Below are 23,230 nucleotides of genomic sequence, written 5' to 3'. Positions count from 1 at the left end.
TTTTAACCTCATTTCCTCTCTAAGTCACAGTGAATAAACTTAGTCTACACTATTTAAACAGTAAACTCTCCCTCTGCCTCTCCTTTCTCCTTGTTTATCAGAGAAGGGTATCCATAAAGCACTTACGTGAACTTCCTGTTATTAATTGCACCCATGATATAGCACGGGTGGCTTATAACCGTGATCTGAATACCACAATATGTAGAACTACTAGCTGACATGTCAGCTGAATCTCCTGTGTCTTCTCCTGTGTCTCCAGCAGCAGGTTATTATTTTTTGACTCTCACTCTCAAGGCGTGTGTTTGCAGGCTGGATGGTTTGATTTTAAATGACTGTCCCTGACAAGGCCTTGTTTTTGAGCTGAACATCTCAATATATGGTTAGCAAAATGCTTAGTCTGGAATGTGCATACAATATTACACAGGCCATTCCTTTTTCCATTACATAACAAACTCTAATGTCATATCTTATGCTTTCAACCAATGACACCAGGAATAGCAACCATATAATTTTCTCACTGAAACCTGTCTACAGAACACAGTCTCTTGCAAAGTGCTAGAATAAGCATTTATTTAAATCCCAAAGCAGGAAGAGCTGCCTTTTACTAAATATTTAACATGTTGGTGACCATAACAATGCTGATATTTTTTGAGGAAGAATTATATTCTCTACTTTATCCAATACAAAGCTCAGTGTTAAATTTGGGACCATGTAGTAGCAAATAAATATTTCAAGATGGTGGCCAGGTTTTATTTCAGAGCTACTGTTTTACATGCAATTTCTCTTGACCTTGCCTACTTTACTTATTTCCATCCAGAGAGTTCACACATTTCTCCATGTCAACCTCATTTTGATGAAAGCAAGATTAGAAGAGACTAAGAAAGGAATAAAAATGGTCATTACAATGATTAGGTATCTCTTTGGGGGGCTAATGAAATCTACTACTAATGAATTCTACATATCACAGCCAGCCACAGGACAGAGTTAAAAGTTCCTGCCAGATCAGAAGGTTTCTAACTTAATTATGTTAGATAGAACCACAGCAGTTAGAGTAACAGCAGTGAATGAGTAACACGTGTTCTCTAGTCAGAGTCTTGGGGATGTGACCAGAGCTATAGGATGATTAATCAGAAACACTATGCAAAACCAACAGAACAAAGTAAGACGTTCATATCTGCTTGAACCTAGAAATGATATTTAAGATGACACTTGTCCATGATTTGTAAGTGTCAGCCAGGGATACTTAGACACAGGAGTATCTCAGTCTGAAGGCAGAAAGTTAGAAAGACCCAGATGGACAATGACACTTAAAATTACAGCAATCGAGCATGCTGTGAGTTAAAAACTTGAGATTCTCAAAGAAGCTTCTCTGCACAGTCATGGGCAGGTTTATCTGCTATATACACTGGGTATGTGTTTAGTGAAGGGTGATGTTCAAGTTCCTATCATCAAGATAAGTGGCACCTTTCTTCATGATACAGACCTTCTGTTCATGGATCTCATTTTTGGTTATCTACACCAGTCACTGACCATTTTGAGTGAATAAAATTCTTACAAGAAAAATTGATTCCCTTAGCACAATAACTTCATAGGACCAGGCAGGATGTGGACAATTAAAATTCACGAATTTAGACGGCAGAGATAGGGAGATCAAAATTTACCCTTAGCTAAATAGTTAGTTCAAGGACAACTTTGGTTACATGAGACCCTGTCAAAAGTGGGGAAAAAAGAAAAAATAAAATAAAACATAAAATGAGCCAGAATGTTTTTTGTTTGTTTGTTTGTTTGTTTGTTTTTGGTGAAGTTGTTCAGAGGTATTGGGTTCTTTTCTAAAACCAGGGTAGCCTTGTCCTGATGTTCATACATAGTTCTAAACAGTTCTCCCTACCTAGGAGATGGGCAAGAAGAAAAGCATCATGGATGGATGGATGGACATAGGCAGTCACTTTTTCTCACTGTCTATAAACAGACTGAAGTTTTCTTGCACATCTCTTAGGAAGAATCTAGGTACCCATTGCAGTGTTTATTGTGTTCATCTGTTGGTGCCAAGAAGCTGCAGTTTCACACCTTTGAAAAAAATATCTCTCCAAAAATTACATGTTATAGATGAAAACCTTAAAGATTCAGTCACAGGACATAGAGAATGTAAGATCAAGGACATGGTGGTGATTATGTTTACTGTTTACTTAATAATATCTCAAGAAAACTCCACAAATCACAAATATTTGAAAAAGATAAAGTTTGACGATGTAATCACTTCCTACCTGCCTCTTTGGAAATCTGTGTGAAGGACTCCACACCTTTCTCTCCATAGCTTCCTTCGGATGCGAGAGTAGACACATAATTCCAGCCCAAGGCCTTTACAATGTCTACCATAGCCTGGGCTTGGAAGGAATCAGGTGGGACCACGCGAGAGAAGAAGTCATAGCGCCGGTCATCACTGAGCTCAGGAGCTGTGGATGCATAACTAATCTGAGGGATCTGAAACGATAAAAATATATAAATAGAAAATAAGCAACATAGAGAGCAAAGCAGGAGGGTGAAACCAACTAATGCACACTGAGGACTAGCCACTCAAAAGAAAGGACTAGGGCATCACATAGGTGAACATTCTGTGCAGTTACCATCCTACAAGCACACACCATCTAGATGAATCCGAAAAACGACATTTCCTTTGGTTCATCTGTTCGTTATGCTCTTTAGTAGAACAAGAGCCTTCTTGTTCTATTTTCTCTCCTTAAGTAAGAGGAATGAGGATATCAGGGAAACACTGTGGTAACCATCATGGCTGCTTAAAGAAAGAGGCTTCATGACCAATCCAAGTATTGTAACAGCTAAAAAAAAAAAACCCAATGAAGCCTAACTGCCTAGTATGTAGAGACCAGGGTAGTCAACAGAAGTTATGATTCCTTATGGACATCATGAGGCATGAGCAAAGAGTCTTGAGGACCTGTGGGGACATATCAAAGCGAGCTCCATGTGGTGATTCATTCCCCAAAGAATATTATAATGTAGCTCAGCAGGATCCTTAGCCCCAGGTAAGGGTGGTCCCCATGAAAGCCTTCTCAACCTGTGGGCCTCAAAACCTTTTGTGGTTCCATATCAAATATTTTGCAGTTATTTACAGTTCAATTCATTGCAGTAGCAAAATTGTAGTTATGAAGTAACAATGAAATAACTTTATAGTTAAGGGCCACAATGTGAAAAAAATGTGCTTTTTAATATTTTTTAATTTTATTTTTTATTTATTATTCTTTTATTCACTTTTTCTTTTTCCTTTTCTTATTTTTAATTTATTACAATTTATTCACTTTGTACCCTAGCTTTAGCCCCCTCCCTCATCCCATCCCAATCCTGCCCCCCCCACCTCCGTCTACTAGTGGGTAACCTAGTAAGGGGAACAGGGGCAGTCTCTGACATGAACTCAGTGGTTGGCTCTTTGATCACCTCTCCTTGAGGGGTTTGGGGGAGGCAGCCTTATCAGGCCACCAAGGAAGACAGTGCAGACAGTTCTGATGAGACCTGATAGGCTATAGTCAAAAAGGGGAGGAGGACATCCCTTATCAGTGGACTGGGGAAGCAGCATGGGTGTAGAAGAGGGAAGGAGAAGGTATTGGGAAGGGACAAGAGAGAGGGATACAGCTGGGATACAAAGTGAATAAATTGAAATAGATAGATAGAAAAAAGTACAATTGGTATCCAATTACTCCTTTTCTGGTATTGGATAAATGTTTTGAAGTTTAGTTACATGAGTGATTTTGAAGCATTGAGTCTAAGCTAAATCAAAGTGAGGATCTGTAACATATATATTATGTTAATTATATTAATCTATTATATTTGTGACTGCTACATATACATGCGAATGCATACACACACACACACAGGGATGCACAGAGTCTCAAACATTCTAAGGAAATCTACAAAGCCACTACTAACAACAAACACAGCTTGGGATCTGACAGCAGGATCCCTGTGTTGGTAAGCTCTGCAATGCACTCCACTTGTTCTCTGTGTGATTTCTAGAAAGTAGCAATTTTGAGAAGTTACCTGTGATTAGTAGTACAAGTAGTTATATGCAAGAATAATGAACTGACAAAATTTTGTTTGACAATTCTCCCCTCATTATGATTTTGTTTTAGATATCTAAAAGTTTTTTTTTTTAATCTTTGTTTAAACTGATCCAATAAACCATCTGTTTTGCCAGGAACATACCAAAGTCAAACTTTGACTTTCTGAGTCCAGAAGATTCTGTTCAATATTGGCTGTTTCTGTTTTTCTTATTTTTCTTATTCTTTTGAAGCATGCTTATTACTGCTTTAAAGATCATTTTTACAAACATTTCATGTTCAGTTCTACTGCCTGACAGAAGGGTGATTTTCCCTGTTCCCCCCTCACATTGGCAAGAATGTTCTCTGACCCAAATTCATAGCACAAATTAAGATTAGGAAGACTCAGTGTCTTCTGTTGAGGTCTTTCCCTGATTAACTCAATTACAGGATTTCAAGGGCCACTGGGAGTAAGATTGAGTATCAGCAAGTGCTAAGATCAGAGACTGAGCCTTTTGTTATCTAGTGCCTTTACCTCAAAGATTTAGCTGCATCATTAATTGTTCTCACATGGCAGGGATGTGCATTGTTCAACATGATGCCAGGACTGAGTGGGTGTTTCATGACCTGGGGGGCTAATTATGGAAATATAGGATGGACTATCTTCCCTAACTGAGGTTATCCATTCTCCACATTTGACCTTGGTGGTTTGAGTGTGAAATGTCCCACACAGGCTCATATTGTTAATACTTGGTCTCCAGTTGTCACCACAGTTTGGGGATGTTCTGTAACATTTCAGACATTGATCTTTGTGGAAAGAAGTGCATCAGTGGAGGTGTATTTTGAAGCTTTGTAGCCTGGCCCAACTCTCTGCTTCCCTGACAGCCTGGCTGACCTCTTGGATAGATTTTCTATCATGATGGATTCTATTCACCTCCAGAATTCTATTCGTAAATAGAACTTTACTTTCCAAAGTTGCCCCCCCCCCTTTTTTTTCAATCACCGTATACTATCCCAGCAACAGGAAAATAACTATTACAATTTCTTAAATTCTTTACAGCACAGGTTAGCTTTCTCCCCTGTGTCCTAAAGCAAGTTGACAGTTTCACATTTATTACAGGGATGACTGCTTTAGAAGCAGTCTATTATATGCTAACCTCTTTATAATATATACATTGTGTTCTAAAAATTTCATAGGCAGTTCCTTCTCTAGTAAATGTGAAACATCCTACACTATCATATACTATATTATACTATGTAGTACTATTTTTCTCTTAGCTCATTTTATACAAGGAGTATGCACTGAGCCTCAGAATTCAACCATGACCTCTGAAAACATAGATATGAATTAGTATCTCCACTCAATCGTGAATATGGGCTCCACAAACAATTGAACACTTAATTATGCTAATTTCGAAAATCTTGCTAAAATCTTAAATAATAAGCATACAAAAGGAAGGTCAATAGATTATTAGCATCTAAGCGGATTTCTGCTCACAGCATTGACTATGATATCACTGAAATTCAATTTAGAGTGTATTCGGAGACAACTATTCAACTTGTTTAAAAACATTGATGATGCTCAAACAAACACCCTGACAATTAGGGCTCTTATGTGTTAATGGTTTAGAGATTTTAATTATTGGGGAAAGAAAAAAATCTTCATTTGTAGTGCTTCAGGAAGAACCATGGGGTGTTGGTGGCGAGAGGGACTTGACAAGATTTTCTTTCAGTTTCATGAGGTCCCATTTATTCATTGTTGCTCTTAGAGCCTGTGCTGTTCGTGTTCTGTTCATGAAGATGTCTCCTGTTCCTAGAACCCCTGCACAGATGTAACCCATGGCAGCTCAGTGTCCAAGTGGGTTCCATAATAATGGGAACAGGGCCTGTCTCTGATATGAACTGATTGGCCTGCTCTTTGATCATTTCCCCTTGAGCAGGGAGCAGCTTTACCAGGCCATAGAGGAAGACAATGCAGCCACTCCTGCTGAGACCTGATAGACTAGGATCAGCAGGAAGGGAAGTCCTCTCCTATCAGTGGACTGGGGGGAGGGGCACGGGTGGAGAAGGGGGAGGGAAGGTGGGACTGGGAGTGGAGGTAGGATTGGGAGGGGTGGAGGGAAGGAGCTACAGGGGGGATACAAAGTAAATAAAATGTAATTAATAAAAATTAAAATTAAAAAAGAAGTGCAAAGATACAAGGCAAGTGTGTCAGAACATTTCCATTAATTTTCATTTAATGAAATGTGGAAGCCTTATGATGATGCCCAGATGTTGTCCCTGCCCAATTCCCTCCCCACTTCTGAAAGAGTGCTAATAAAGATAAACCCAATCTACTACTCAATTTTTCATTTATGTAGCTGCTGAGAAACATCACAATTATAAAACACCACAATGAAAAAAAAATTCTAAACTATCCATCAATTACTGTCATGAAAATCTTGGTAAAGTAGATTCCTTTCCTATTATTACCTATCTTTTGACAATGCTATCTGAAGTCCATCCCTTTCAGGATGTGTGAGAAATAACCTCTGGCTTAAGATCCAAGTTTCAATTCAGAGCCATGCACACCTCCTCTTCAATATTTTACTTATGTCAACACAGGGCATATAATGATCCTGGAGTAAGGAATTAAAGATCAAATGGATTTCACTTCTGAGATCAAAATGTATTGCATAGAGATAACCCTCCTGGAAATAGAGATGAAAGAACAGAGAATTTCTATAACCCGTGATACATGATGCTGCATATTTACACGGTGATGAGGCCTCATGCTCAGCTTCTTGCTCTCAAGCAGATTTTCAGGCTTATCAGCCACTGTTTTGAGGATGCTTCTAATGTTTGATCACAGAAATGAAAATGCATCTTACTGTATTATCCTTTTCCTCTGATAAAAATTTGCTGATCACAGAAGAATAATTTTGTTAATTATAAGTGTAAAATAGGATAATAACCTACTGCAACTTATTCTGTATGGAATGAAATTTGGGATGAATTTTTTTTTACGTTGTCTTAGAAAATTATATATTAATGATTGGAAATGCAGAGAATGACAACTGAAATTACAAGATCGTTTAAAGCCCTGGATCTCTAGTAACGTTTTCTTGAATCTCCTTGATACCCTTGTCTTTACATTTGAATACACACACATATAATAAAAAAATAAATTTAATTTTCTTCCTCCTTACCTTGCACATTCCTCTCCTTCTCCTGCCTCCCCGATCTTCTCTTTTGTATGTGTGTATGTGTGTGTTAGCATAATTCTCTAACGTGGATATTTAGTTTCACTGAATATTTATAAACACTTAAATCTTCACTATCATTCTAACTCAAAATCAGGCCTTCAGAGCTGATAGAGTCATGGTGGCCATCCACCACGGTTTCATTACAAATGCTCAAGCATGCGACTTCAAAGTGACAGAATATTTTTGGTTTTTGATGAAATCTCTTCATGTTATTTCAGGTTAATGAGGTAGAAAATCCTCTCAAAAGCTGTTCTTGTTGCCCCAACACCTCTGTTAAACAACTAGTCATGCTTTGCTTCCAGGGAAGATTGCTGTTCCTTGCCATACACTCAATCCTTTTAACTTACTGCTTTTGGGAGAGGGGAGGAGTGGGCACACAAGCCATAGCATGTATGTGGAGACCAGAAGACAACTGTCTGGGACCTGTGTACTTCTTCTACCTTCCCATGGGTTCTGGGAGATTAAATCAAGCAGGCTTGAGTGTCAAGTGCCTCTCCTATAAGCCATCTCACTGACCCACAAATACTAAATTCTAAATTCTATATCATTTGATATTTGGAATATGACATGCACATCTTATTTTTAGCTTGCAAATCTTAGGCCAACTTAATTATCTTAGCTTTTATGAGCTTGGAGTATGTAAAAAACTGTTTTAATTTTTGTGTATTCTTTCTTTAAACTGATGTTTTAAAAGTACCCTGAGTAACCGCATCTTTTGAGTTTTAGATATAAACTTTAGAATAACTTTTTTTTGGGTTTTTTTTGGCTTTTTTTTTAGAATAACTTTTTTTTACTTTAATTTTATTTTATTAATTACACTTTATTCACTTTGTATCTCTCCATAAGCCCTTCCCTCCTCCCCTCCCGGTCCCACACTCCCTCCCCCTTCTTCACACATGCCCCTCCCCAAGTCCACAGATAAGGGAGGTCCTCCTCTCTTTCCTTCTGATCTTAGTCTATCAGGAGTGGCTGCATTGTCATCTTCTGTGGCCTGGTAAGGCTGTTCCCCCCTCAGCGGGAGGTGATCAAAGAGCAGGCCAATCAGATTATGTCAGAGGCAGTCCCTCTGACCATTACTATGGAACCCACTTGGATACTAAACTGCCCAGAAATGTCCATTAAAATTTCATGATAATTGAATTATAGTCATATATTAGGGTAGAACTTAGATTTTTATACCACTGTATGTTCATTTGTGGAAAGTAAATGTTATTATTTAAGTTTTATTTTATTCAAGTTTACTAATTATATTTTTCATATAAAATAGTTGAATTGGACTTACCCTACAGAGGATAAACTATTACGCTCAATTGGTTGACAAATAAAAAGCTAAGTGCCAGGTATGGGATACCTCCATGTGGTGGTTTGGAAGAGAATGGCCACCATAGATTCATGTGTTTGAATATTTGGTCCCCAGTTGGTGGAAATGTTTGGAAAGGATTACGAGGTGTGGCCTTGCTGGAGGAGGTGTGTCACTAGGGTAGCTTTGCCCCTTATGTTTTAAAAATTCCTGCCATTCTAGTTAGATCTCCTCTGCCTCTACTTGTGGATCAGATACGAGCTTTCCGCTCTTACTGCAGAGCCATTGCCAGCCTGCCTCCTACCATGCTGCCTGTCACGATGATCACAGACTCTTCCTCTGACACCACAAGACCCCATTAAAAACACTTCCATCTATAGGCTGCATTTGTCATAATTTGGTTGACTTGCTTTTGGTTTGGGGTTGTTTGTTTTCTGTTTGTGCTGTTTGTTTTGTTTCACCTTTTGTTTTGTTTTGCTTTGTTTTTTTTTTTTTTTTTGTTATGGTGATAAAAAAGTAACGAAGGCATACCACTTGAGTTGTTTGTCAAACATGCCCTGAAATCCCCTAAACAATGCAACCTCTTGCCATTGTTTTTAGTGCCCACATAAACTTAATGGCAAAACCCTGGTGTTGAAGATAGCACAATCTTTGTTCATAGGACATGACAAAATCAAGTTGGTAGCAATTCAGAAGCCTTTTTCTGCCTTCTGACTTTCAGAACACAAGAAGGCACGAGTTAGGCTGCTGAGAGAAAAGAGACATTAACGGCCTTACCCAGCTACTGTGAGCTACAGTAAGAACTGGTGTAGCATGATGGGCCCATGGATGCAGTAGTGGCACAGATTTTTTAAAGGGGTAGACATTTGTTTTCTGTAGAGACCTGTGCCTTGTCTATTTGGCCACAATGTTATTATTTTTGAGCCCACAGGCTCCAGTGAGTAATTTATTACCATTATTTTACTAAGGAATCATAGAATCAACTGTCCTCTAAATTCCATAACTCTCTACCCATAGATTCTTGTAGCCCTTTAGACATCAGCAGAGAAGTTTTGTTGTGTTTCTTTGGCAGTTAAAGCAAACCTCACAAATGGTCAAAGGGCAGATAGTAAGTGTCCATCAATTTCTCAGACGTAAAAATAGCTTTCTTGTGCTCGCTTCGGCAGCACATATACTAAAATTGGAGTGATACAGAGAAGATTATCATGGCGCCTGCACAAGGATAACATGCAAATTCATGAATCATTCCATATTTTTTGTGGGTTCCATAGTAATGGGAACAGAGACTGCTTCTGACATGAACTGATTGGCCTGCTCTTTGATCATCTCCCCCTGAGCGGGGAGCAACCTTACCAGGCCACAGAGGAAGACAATGCAGCCACTCCTGATGAGACCTAACAGACTAGGATCAGAAGGAAGAAAAAGAAACCCTCCCCTACCAGTGGATATGGGGAGGGGTATGCGCAGATAAAAGGGAGAAAGGAAAGGTTTGGGAGGGGAGGAGGGACGGGAACTAGAGGGGGGATACAAAGTAAAGTGTAATTAAAAATAAAATTAAATTAAAATTAAAAAAGAATAAAAAAAGAAACAAAGAGGAAAAAATATCTTTCTTACAAATATTATGTGTCCCTTGTTAGAAATCAGGCACCATTGCAAAAGAGGGGTAAAAATTATAAGATCTGATGGTTAGGAGGACAGAGCTGAAGAAGTTCCTTCTGGATATGAGAGGACACAGTGCACTCATGAAATCATAAGAGCTGTAGTTGTCTACACAAGCCTTTTCATAAGATGAAGGCAGTCAGCATTCCAACTTGTAAGAGCCCTCCCTTAGCTGAGGAGCTGTTCAAAATTGACAATTTAGGGGAGAGACAAAAGTCAGTTTTCTTTAAGGGTATTACCCCAAATAGTTCAATCTAACTCTAGTTATACAATGAAACAGGCATAAGTAATGTGCCATAAATACTGGGCTTGATGGACTATAAAAATAGACCTAAAATTGAGGTGGGATTTGGACATGGAGGGTGGAAGTGGAAGGAGTTACGAAGAATGCATGTTGAATATGATTTTAAAACATTAAATGCACATTTAAACTTCTCAAAGAAGTAATAAAATATATTGCAAAGTTTTCTTCATTTCTATTATTTAATCCAAGTCAAATCAAATAATTGTCTCTGTGTAGGCTTTGCCCATTGTTTATTAACTTTGTTTCAATATAATTATTATTTTCATTGCAGCAAGTATGGAGGCAATTTAATATTTTTATCTATCTTGCTTGCATATACAAATATATTAATTTTGCTTATTTACTATATAACTTGTATCCCTGTTAAAACTATTGTTAATTTGAAGAGCTTTCAATTTAATTTCCTTGGATTTTTAAGAGAGTCACATTGTAATAATTTATTGCTTTCTATTTTTAAACTTTTTGGGGGATTATGGTATGAGTGTGTTTGACTGTGTGTAGATATGATCATGTAAGTGTGCAGGCATTCAATGATTCCTGAAAAGGGCATCAGATTCCTGGGAACAGGTTATTGTGAACTAACTTACATGGGTGTTGAGAAATTGAACTCAGATCTTTTAAAAGAACAGCATGTGCTCCTAATTGCTGAACCATATCTCTGTTTCTTTATTGTTTTCTTAATTGAACCCATCACCTAAAAGGTTTAGAAAAACAGAAGACGTAGTAGGGAAAAATTGATGCTCCTTTTCTCATTTTTCAATACTGATCATTAATGAAGAACAAAGCTTCTTCCATAAAGCTCAATATGTTTCTTTCAACATTGAACAAGAACTTCTAAGTCACCTAGCTGACATCTCCCTCATACACCTCCCAAGGGAGGAGCAGTACTGTTAGGCCACAGAGGACTTTGCAGCCAGTCCTGAAAATACCTGACAAAACGGAGTCATATGAAAGGGGAGGAGGTCCTCCCCTATCAGTGGACTTGGAAAGGGGCAGGGAGGAGATGAGGGAGGGAGGATGGGATTGGGGAGGGAATGAGGGATACAGCTGGGATACAGAATTAACAAAATGTAACTAATGAGAAAAATAAGATTAAAAAAAATAAATCTTAACAAAAAAAAAAAAATCAATCACTTTCTTCAACAGCACTCAATGGAGCCTTGCCCCGTCTCTGTCACTATAGGTCTTCAAGTTCCATGAAAGCACTCACTTTATGCTATTAATACAGGACAATGTTGCAGTAAATCTTGGCTGTCAGGTTCACTGGATCTAGAATCAACAGTCAAGCCACTGGGCATCCCAGCAAGAAGAGATCAAGTTATTTGAAGTCGGAAGGTCTGTGTTAAATGTGGGCACTGTCTGGTAGCAGCCCAGGTAAGAGAACAGACGAAAGAAGGAAACCATGTTTTACTTTGCTATCCTTTGTTCCTGCTGCCAAATTTTTCCGTCCTGTTGCTGTGACTGCTGCACTCATCCACTGATACTAAGCTTCTCTGGACTTCTAACATAGGCTTCATACCAGCATCGCTCTAAGGTATAGTCCAGGCCATCATCATCAGATTAGAACTTTTGAGACATCCAGGCTAGTGAACTGAGCAACTACGATACTTTTGGCTTCTTTGATGTAAGGACATACATTACCAGACTATCCAGACCATATCATCATGTAAGCCGACTTAATAAAAACCCCTATTAATAAGTATTCACTTTACTGATTTTATTACTCTTGAAAGGAATAGATAATACAGGTGTTTTTACACTTGGTAGTTCTAGAAATCCAGGTGAACACTCTCTATAAATGTATGAGGACAACTGTTCATCTTAATGTTGAGCTACTTTTCACATCCTTATTGGGCATTTGTATGCTTTCATTGGGGGAATGAAGTATTTGCCCATTTTTCAATTGGGTCATGTAACTTGATACTATGGTGTGGATTCCTTACAAGTCCTTGTGGACTGCACTCTACTATGGGTTGGTTATGAGTGATAGACATGATAATCATATACATGGTAATGTATAGCACCTAGAGGCTCATATGCAATATTGCTTGGTTCTACGATTAAGGCACAGTTTTGGAATGGTCTAGAAGTTTTTAGAGCTCTCTTACCTAGCAGGTATTGGGCCACAGGACTGTGGATGTGGGTTATAATCCAGAGTTTTCTTTATGTCCTGATTTGTGCTTTAGAACAAGGGAAAACCATGAGACAACACAAATTGTGTCTCTCTTTTGTGGTTTAAGGAAGAGATGTTCTCTATAGCTTCTGCTGAGACTTGATGGAAGAGATGCATTACTAGGGGCATCTTTAAGACTTTATCGCAATCTCAGAAAACACCCCTGCATCCAGAGTTTGGTTCTGTTGCTCTCTTTGTGGAGCTCCTGTCCCCTCCAGGTCTTTCTTTCTCCCCCCTTCGTTCTTAAGATTCCCTGCACTCTTCTCAAAGTTTGGCTATGAGTCTCAGCATCTGCTTTGATACCCTGCTGGGTAGAGTCTTTCAGAGGCCCTCTGTGGTAGGCTCCTGTCTTGTTCCTTGTTTTCACATTTTTCCAATGTCCATCCTCTTTGACCTTCTGAATGAGAATTGAGCACCTTACCCAGAGTCCTCCTCCTTGATTAGTTTCTTTAGGTGTAAGGACCATTCACAGAGATAATCTACAATGCCAGCATAGATGTAGCCATGGCAGCTCAGTGTCAAAGTGGGTTCCATAGTAATGGGAACAGGGACTGTCTCTGACATAAACTGATTGGCCTACTCTTTGATCACCCCTCTCTCAGGGGGTGCAGCCTTCCCAGGCCACAGAGGAGGATAATGCAGCCATTCCTGATGAGACCTGATAGACTAGGATCAGATGGAAGGAGAGGAGGACCTCTCCTATCAGTAGACAGGCGGAGGGGCATGAGTGGAGAAGAGAGAGGGAGGGTGGGATTGGGAGGGAAAGATGGAGGAAGCTACAGGTAGGATACAATGGAAATAAACTATAATTAATAAAAATTTAAAAAAGTTTATAGCATTATTCCTATGTGTGGTTAAAATGTTATCGCTCAGCTTCCTCCATCTCCTTGGCACCTTACTCCTCCAACCTATACAGAAGCCCTAAGCTAAAATCAACCCTTTCTTCCATAAATTGCTTTGGTCACAGTATCTTATTACAACAACAGAAAAGTAACAGACTTTCTCAGTTAATCGTTTCGTGTATTTTATTATAGTGGTATGAATAACTTGTCCAGTTGGAAGCCCTGCTTACCCTTGTAAAAACTGGGAAACCTCCTTTGCCCTCCTTCTCTTAACCTTGCCCGCACTGAGAAAACTCTAAACAAAGGAATGGCACCAAAAGCCCAGTCCTGCATTTCTGGCAGTTGATGCATCCTGTCTTTTTGACATTGCTAGCCCACTCAAGTGCCTGCCCAGGGATTTAGCTTTTTACCACCCTTGGGCACAGCCCCAGCTCCTTGCTGGTATGTTACCACCTAAGGTCTATAAAACCTCCCTCCCTTAGCCCAGGTTTGTGACTTCTTCAGCCTTGTTCTTTGGGACTGATGAACCCACACAGAAGCAGTGCTCAGTAAGAAGCCTGCATTTATCTGCTTTTGATCTGGTCTGATCTGGCCTATATTTGCATCACTGAGAGAGATAAAATATCTATGATAACTAATACATCTTTCTGTGGGGTGCATGTTTTCTATACAATTCCTTTCTCTTAGGCTTTCTCTGTACTTTGCTGTTTTCTTTCCTTTAAAGACATTTCAGTTTGCACATATTGCATTTACATAGTTTTGATTTTGGAGAGTAGTGTCCAAAACAATAACATGTCATTGCCAAGGCCAAGGTCAAAAGGCTTCTTTTCTAGAATTGCTAACACACTATCCATAAAGAAGCTTGTGACTTGAGTGAGGTCAAAGGATCACAGTTTCTGTTCCATAATTTCATTTTAGAAGAAAACTAAAAAGAACATACTTAATTCTTTATATGAACTTATACACACGTGTTTATTCTATACCTTCACTGTAATAGCTATGTATCAATTTATGCTTTCAGACTCAAGCTTTTTCCTCTATTGAAATCGATTTTCCCTAAAAATTCTGTGTTATAATCAACATTTTCTCAAACACCACAGGTTAAAATCTACTTCTGTAAAACTGAATAATTGTAAGCACTAACACTTCATGTTTGTCTTTTTTTTTTAATTTATCTTTCTGGTTAATGTATAACTTGGCAAAAAGTGTTTTGTTGTTTTGACCTGGATGATCTAACATCACTCTAAGTTCTCCAGTTCTCTTGAAGGTTCTATACTGAAGAGGCAAGGGCAAAATTTTGAAAACTCCATGGAGTTCTTAATTTTTCTTTTTACTAGTTTTAAAAATTATGCACCTATCACAACATTATAATATTTAAGAACATAACTCAGGCTAAAAAGATACATCAGCAATAAAGCATTTGCTGTCCAAGCAAGAGGATCTAAGTTCAAATTGACAATACAAATATGGGAAAAGATACAAACAAACAAAACAAAAAGGAGCTGCCTGTAGCCATATCAGTCAATGCACAGAAAGATCACTGGAGCTGGCTTCCGGTCAACCTGGACCAAAAGATCAGAAACTTCAGTTTCAGTGATAGACCCCATCTCAAAGAAATAAGGGAAAGCAATATTGAGAACTACTGCGCCTTTTTTTTTTTTTCTGTTCTGGGTATACATATACAAGGACAGGCATACACATACATACATACACATACATACATAAACATATGCAGATAGACACACAAACACTCTCCATTCCCTCACCACACATACCACCACCACAGAGCTAAAACAACTACAGAAAAAGTACTGAAAGTGATAGTCAGCTTCAGTTCTAGTAATTAGATCTATCCCCTGTGTCAAAACTTGTAGATGCTCCTAATTTCTTATGGGTGTTTATATAAAGTTAATTTCAGATATTCAAGACACAACAATGACAATAAAGGACAGGATTCCTTCTTTATTACTATTTCCTACCCTTTCTTTCACCAAGTTTAACAAATCCATTCATTGCTTCCTATTTTGACAACTGCCTGATCATTATGTGTTAAAGGTATATATTTACAATCTCCTTATTACAGTTATGTCTACATTAGTTTTATCTTTACAGGAAAAGAAACTATGATTAAGACAATCTGAAGGGCCTTTCAACCTTTTGTTATCTGCATAGATGCCTGATAGTTATCCTATTCTGTGCCATGTTGGTGAACAAGACTATTCATAAGACTATTACTATTACTTTCTGCTGTAACATTTTCAATTTCTTAGTTCCCATTGCCTGAATAAAATAATGTCTCCTCCAACCCTTTACATCTTCTACTATCGCAACAAGGTAACTATGTGTGTATTTATGTAATACAATCAGAGAATGTATAAACATTAATATATCATTTGCACAAAATATATTCTTGTGATTTATTAAAAGTGTACATTTCTGTACAGCTCCCACGGATTTAATTTATTTTCATTATTTTAAATTATTTGCATATATATATATATATATATATATATATCTGTGTGAGAGTATTTTAACATGGATGCAAGGACCTACAATGACCAGAAGCATTAGATCCTCCAGAAGTTGTGATCCCCCAACAAGGACTTAGTAAGCATTTCCAAAGAAGTTCCAGAAAACGTGGACAAGCCTAAGGCGGTACATGACTAAAAGAAGGATTATATTCTGGACACAGCAGGGCAGCCACGCCTTTGGACACACAGTATAAAACCTGTGTATGCCTGTGCCAAACCAAATCTCAGCTTGGAGTGAGGAGTTATGTATGATATTTGCATCCTTAATTGTTGAGTTACAGAAACAGCTACTGGGCAAGGAAGAAACAATTTCCGCTGAGAGTACAATCCTGGGTAAGTCATTCATGCTCCAATGGAAGGTCAAACATCTAAAACTGTTTCAGCAGTTCAAACTGGTCTTAAAGAAGGGAATTAGGCAGGAAAAAAAAAGGTGATTAAGGAAAGGGGAAGACTTAGGACTCGTGGTCCTCTGTGCAAGTTCTATCTTTACAGCCAGTGAAAGTTCTATACTTAAGAAGGGGTCTCCAAACCACTGAGCAAACTCTCTCTCTCTCTCTCTCTCTCTCTCTCTCTCTCTCTCTCTCCTAATCATATTTATAAAAATAGCAATAAAATAAAATTTAGTCATAACTTCAATGATATTTTCCAAGATTCAAGTCAGTCGACACTGATGATAAAATGAAAAACAAGTTTCATGTTATTAAGTTTTGAGAACGACCTGTTTTCATGCTTCAAAATTATCACAGAAAATTATGTTGTGATAAACTTTTGTGATTATTTCTGAACAATATGAAAAAGTTAAATAAACATTAAAAATCAATGATTTAAAAAACCAGACAAAGTCAAGTCATCGTGTACAACACTTCTTAAATCCATACCTTCCACTTAACAGAAAAAGTCCAGTTAACGTTTTCCTTAACTTAACCTTTTATATTCGTATACACCTGTATGGTTTGACAAATCCCATTTGAAAGGGAAAACAAAGCCAGAACAGACCACCTTTTAGAATAATTAATTTGGGCATTTGTTTTTTTAATATTTCATTTACTTTTTTTTTTTAGATTTCTTATAAATTAGTTGCATGAGTATTTTGTGTGTGTGTGTGTGTGTGTGTGTGTTGATATATATGTACCATGTGTGTGCCTGGTACTCAAAGTGGGTTCGGATCCCTGAAACTCAGGATATCCGGTAATAAAGTGTTGTTGGCCACCATATGAGAGCTAGGAACCAAGCCTCTGCCTCCTGCATGAAACAGGACAGTTACGTGCTGAGCCATTTCCCCAGCTCTGAAACTGAACATTTAACTATGTCACTTCATACACACATTAATGAGCACATTCAAAACACCTGTTCATACCTCAAAAATACAAGTGATTGGAGCTTTTGAATTATTTTCGATATTGAAGGATAATGAAGAGATAAAGTAAGCCCAATTCGTGTCTCCCATCCCCACTAGGAGGTGCTCTAAATTCTTGCTCAAGTTTTGTTATTTGCTTTGGAAAACAATGGCTTATTGGAAGATTAGTTGATGGTTATTTTTTTTTAACCCCTGAAACTGTTTTGTTTTGTGGCATCGAGCTTCACGATTCTGATTAAACAATTATATGAATTACAATCCACTTATTATTCTCCCTCTTCCTTTAGAGCACTTAACCTCATGGAGGGCAAGGTCCTTATAAATCACCCCTTCATCACTGGGCAGAATTCTCCTGGGAGAGAACTGGAACAGGATCCATCCTTCTTGAATGAATTAAACAGAAAATAAATGGATAGAATGATGCTGAGAGAACAAGACCCTGTAGGCTGTTCCTAATGTCCAGGAACTGTGGCCAGAGGGTTACACAGTAACAGGAATCTCTGCTCCCTGGAGGGCAGGCCAGTGGTGGCCAGTGATGGGCACTAGAAAACACACTGCTTTTGTTGTTGGTGATGGTGCATTTAATTTAATTTTTAATATTTTTATTTTAGTTTTTATTAATTACACTTTTCACTTTGCATCCCTTCCTGTAGCTCCCTCCTTCCTCCCTTCCCAAACTACCCTCCCTCTCCCTTCTCCACCCATACCCTTCTCCAAGTCCACTCTTAGGGGAGGTCCTTCTCTCCTTCCTTCTGATCCTAGTCTATCAGGTCTCATCAGGAGTGGTCGCATTGTCTTCCTCTGTGGCCTGGCAAGGCTGCTCCCCCCTCAGGGGGAGGTGATCAAAGAGCAGGCCAATCAGTTCATGTCAGAGACAGTCCTTGTTCTCATCACTATGGAACCCACTTGGACACTGAACTGCCATGGGCTACATCTGTGCAGAGGTTCTAGGTTATCTCCACGAATGGTCCTTGGTTGGAGTATCAGTCTCAGAAAAGAACCCTGTACCCAGATTTTTTGGTTCTGTTGCTCTCCTTGTGGAGTTCATGTCCTATCCAGGTCTTATTATTTCCCACTTCCTTCATAAGATTCCCTGCACTCAGCCCAAAGGTTGGCCATAAGTCTCAGCATCTGGTTTGATACCCTTCAGGGTAGAACCTTTCAGAGGCCCTCTGTGGCAGGTTCCTGTCCTGTTCCCTGTTTTCTCCTTCTTCTGATGTCCATCCTGTTTGCCTTTCTGAATGGGGATTGACCATCTTAGCCAGAGTCCTCCTTCCTTCTTGATTAGTTTCTTCATGTGTACAGATTTTAATAGGTTTATCCTATATTATATGTCTAATATCCACTTATGAGTAAGTATATACCTTGTGTGTCTTTCAGCTTCTGGGATACCTCACAGAAATTTTGGTACATCTACACAATGGAATATTACTCAGCAATAAAAAAAAAATAAGGAAATCATGAAATTTGCAGGTAAATGGTGTGAACTGGAAAAGATCATCCTGAAAACATAACTTTTTATCTCACTTTCTTCATTATGGAGACTTTTCTTGAGATTTTATTTTCTTTTCTTCAGAATATGAAACAAGGAAAGTTGGTTCTGAATTAAGTTCAGGAGCAGAGAGATGAAGGGAGGCATTTAGTAGTCTCCTCCTCTGGTTTTCCCTTAAGTCTTCCTCTTAAATATTTAGAATTAGCATGTGTCATAGTGCCTGCAGGATCCCCTATTTCCTCTTAGTCTCATATTTCACTGGGTTTGTTTCTTAAATAAGTTGGGCCTATGCTTAGTTCTCCTTAGCACCTAAGAAACAAGGTCATCAGGCATAAACAGAAAATAAGGTATTTAGGATCCTGGGTCCCCAGTTCTAGCTGAGTGTCTTTATGTTAACAATATTATGTTAATATTGTTACTCTAAAGTCAAAAACTAAAAGGAAAGAAATCAAAGATGGGATATATTAACCTTTGTAGAGTAAATAACGGTCACACATGAAATATAAAAAATAAAATATTCCGGGTGTGTGACGCAGTTCCATTTTCTAAGTGTTGATAAGACCAACTTAATTCTATCCCATAATTCCTACATAATCAACAACTACTAGGCAAACTGATTTCAGCTTGAAAACATGCCCTTACAGACATCTTATTGTCGACATCTGTTAAAATAGCTCAAGCCTTGGTTCCAGATGTGCTTCTGATTACTTTAATACATACATTTTGAAAGTTTAAATGGGTGCCATTACTCCAGCACAAACTTAATTATCACCACAACACACTACAATTTTTTTTGTTTTGTTTTTATCAAGGAAAGTACAGTTGCACTTATCCAAAATAAAATAAAGGGAGGCACTTTTGCATTTTGGTTCCTGCACATCGACCTTTATTCTCTGACAATCCATCCTTCCTCTTAACATAATAAGGGCAGTGCCTTTGACAAGGTCAGTCATCTGGGGAACATCTTATTTCTGGAAATTTGAATGAGGTCTCTTTGTTCCTAGGGACTCATACCCAGGGAAGGCAATACAAAATGTAAGAATACTTGTTCCAGAGGGCAATTTCCACAAACGTTGTAAAAGGCAATTTTTGGAAGTATCATGTGCAATTAAGATAATGCTCCAGTGTACCTGTAGAGATATTAATGAAGTCCCAGTGGGGCATTATTAAGTTCACAGTCAGCAGTAATTTTGCTCTTACTTCTTATTAAGCTTTATTGATATGGATCCCCCCAAAAGGGAAAATGGTTGAATAATCCTTTCAGGCTTATTTCTCGACGTATCACTCCTTTCAATTTATAATTATATCCTCCACAGATACTATCTCTTCTCATATTAGGATAGCCAGGCAGCCATTCGCAGTTTTAGCAGTATTTATGTCCAAGTACTGAAAGACGACTACAACTTTTCATTTAGTTCTAACTCTATAGTTTTATACAACTTCATTCATGATAGATATCACTGCCAGATTTTTCAACACCTTTTCCACTCAGTGTTTACATCTTCAATTGTAAATCATTAATGACCTTCATTATCTGTTAAGTGGTTTTTTTGCTCTTGAGGTCCAAGAAGTTTTGTGGAGTTGGAGGCTGCAAACCATGCTCGTCCACAGAACATGTTCAGAAGTATTATAATTGTTTTTTGTGATTTTTTTTTAAGTCCATAGACGGACCATTCTCAGATACAGTTTCAGCAACATTGCTGAGCAAAAGCATCATTAAAATATTCCCTCTTTGCTCTCAGAGCAGCCATTTCCTTTCTTTGATTATAGCTCTCTAGCTTTTATTTAGGATCACTTTCCACCACCCCTCTTGTTACATCCTTATTTCCAGGCATATTTAGAATATTCAGAATCCCATTGTTGACACAGGTGACTCAGGTCAGTCTACAAGACAAGAGGAGCCTTTAGCCTAATCTGGACCATGTGAACAATGCACAAAGAAATGCAAATTGTGTTTTGTTTCGTTTTGTTTTTTTCCCAGAAATGACAGGAAAGAAATGGAACAGGAAAGCTAGAATGACTGATGAGGAAGGCGCAATACCAGGATTTTTGACAGAGTATAAAGGACACAAACATATAAGTCATATGCATCTCAGAACTGGGAAATGTGAGGCTCAAGTCCAGAGATAAAAGGGTACCCAGATCTGGGACTGGAAAGTCTACTTGCTCAGATGCTTCCAACTTTTCTAGATGATCCACCTTAGGTTTCCAGTACCCATGTTGGGTGTCTTACCATCAAATGATCTTAAGCTATCTTTTGTCCCCTGTACACAGGTAGTACATATGCACAGAGAGAAAGACAGGCAGGCAGGCACGCATGTATGCACACGCATACACATTGTAATGATGCAGTGTGATAGGATCCGCAGGATTGCCAGTCTATGAACTGGATCTATGATTGAAAGTTTTCCTTTCATACTAGTTCAGAACTATATTTTCAGTCATGCTAAAAAAACAGATTGGGTTTTACCTAGTCTCCTGTTTTACGTTTTCAGGGTTAAGCCTAGGATTGGTAACTATACAGTAAAAATATTTTGGTTTTATTTGTTTGTTTGTTTTGGCTTAGTTGTAGTTGGTAGATGATGGTCTTCAAACCTGCATATTAGTACATTTAAATGCTTGAAAAAAAGGCTTGATATGACAGAGACTCCAGCTTCAAGGGTGGCCTCAGCACATCCAGGAAGATCTGGGTACAGTGTCAGATGACTCCACCTGGACAACTGTGATGCTGGGCAGGACTGCGCCAACTGCCCTAGTGCTGGGGCCCTCCCTGAACTGTGGACGGGCATGACACTCGGAGAGCTAACTGCCCCATTTTGCGTAGACAGGGTGGAGTAACTCATTCTCCCATATTCCTCCTCCACAGAGGAAGCCTTTCAGATTTGCTGGGCCCACTGTCTGAGGACTGATGTGGCAATGCTGCTCTAGGACTTGTGCCCTCAGAGCCACTGACACCTCAGGAGCCTAATGGGAAGGCCATCTGAATAATGAGTAGGCCTCTATCATATTAATTAATACATAGGTCTCTTGGATTATACTTCTTATGGTAATTTATCCTTCTCAGGTCTCTGATGGGTTTGAGGGTCAGTTTAACAGCAGAGGACAAGGATTCACCAGCCCTTTCAAAAATGAACAGTTTGTGTAAAGTCTGAGCTTCTGATGAAGTGTTTGAGGGTCTAAGATGCTGTTTTAAGGTTGGTGATAAAAAAGTAATTTCAGGTATATAACCACCCTCCCATGCTACTGTTTTGTGCTGAGAACTGTTTAGAGCTTTAACATTAATCAGATTTTGAATTGTCTCCCAAGACAATTTGTCTCTTTTTGTAAACTTAAAAAGATTCTCAAGGAAATCGTAAAACTTGCAGGCAAATGGATGGAACTGGAAAAGATTATCTTGAGTGAGGTAATCTAGAAGCAGAAAGACACACATGGTATATACTCACTTATATGTGGATATTAGCCATATAATATAAGATAAACATATTAAAATCTTTAGTTCTAAAGAAGCTGAATAATAAGGAGGACCCTAGGGAAGATGCTTAATCCTCATTTAGGAGGGCAAAGAGTATAGATATCAGAAGCAGGAGTAAACAGGAAAAAGGGCAGGAACCCAACATCGAGGGCTTCTGATAGAATGGGTAGATTCCGAAACTCATAGCCAAACTTTGGGCAGAGTGCAGGGAATCTTATGAAAGAAGGGGGAAATAGAAAGACCTGGAGGGGACAGGAGCTTCACAAGGAGAGCAACAGAGCAAAAAAGAATCTGGGCCTACGGTTGCCTGCAAAGACAGATGCCCCAGCCAAGGACCATTCATGGAGATAACCTAGACCCCCTACTCTGATGTAGCCCATAGGCAGTTCAATCTCCTTGTGAGTTCCCTCGTAAGAAGAGCAGAGGCTGTCTCTGACATGGACTCAGTGTCCAGCTCTTTGATCATCTCCCACTAAGGGGGCAGTCTTGCCAGGCTACAGAGGTAGAAGATGCAGGAAGGCCTATTGAGACCTGATAGGCTAGGGTCAGATAGTAGGGGAGGAAGACCTTCCCTATCAGTGGACTAGGGGAGGGGCATAAAGGGAGAGGAAGAAGGTAGGGTCGGACTGAGAGGAGATGAGGGAAGAAGCTACAGTTTGGATACAAGTGACTAAATTATAATAGATAGATAGATAGATAGATAGATAGATAGATAGATAGATAGATAGATAGATAGATAGATAGATAGGCAGGCAGAGAAAAAAGATTCTTTTAAGCTTCAGGAGATCCACTGGAATCCACAGGTCACA

General features: G+C 38.7%; 1 protein-coding gene and 1 non-coding gene across 10 annotated transcripts in view; one reads left to right on the top strand and one right to left on the bottom strand.

Annotated features, from left to right (window-relative positions):
* Positions 1–23,230, bottom strand: part of Grm7 (glutamate metabotropic receptor 7) — a 920,878-nt gene that overhangs the window by 623,929 nt on the left and 273,719 nt on the right. For all 9 annotated transcript variants that reach the window (XR_009591906.1, XR_009591904.1, XR_009591905.1 and 6 more), the window contains exon 2: positions 2,265–2,481. Coding sequence is in view for 3 of the 9 variants with exons in the window: in XM_060383884.1 (XP_060239867.1) it covers positions 2,265–2,481 (217 nt within the window). In the remaining 6 variants the exon portion in view is untranslated. The remainder of the gene's footprint in view (positions 1–2,264; positions 2,482–23,230) is intronic.
* LOC132654495 (U6 spliceosomal RNA) lies at positions 9,742–9,848 on the top strand. Its single transcript, XR_009592135.1, has one exon. It is a non-coding gene; the product is annotated as a U6 spliceosomal RNA (small nuclear RNA).

This window comes from Meriones unguiculatus, chromosome 5 (assembly GCF_030254825.1).
Source record: "Meriones unguiculatus strain TT.TT164.6M chromosome 5, Bangor_MerUng_6.1, whole genome shotgun sequence".
In the NCBI taxonomy this organism is placed as follows: domain Eukaryota; kingdom Metazoa; phylum Chordata; class Mammalia; order Rodentia; family Muridae; genus Meriones; species Meriones unguiculatus.
The sequence above is the reverse complement of the archived record's forward strand: the minus strand, read 5'-3'. Positions and strand labels throughout refer to the sequence as shown.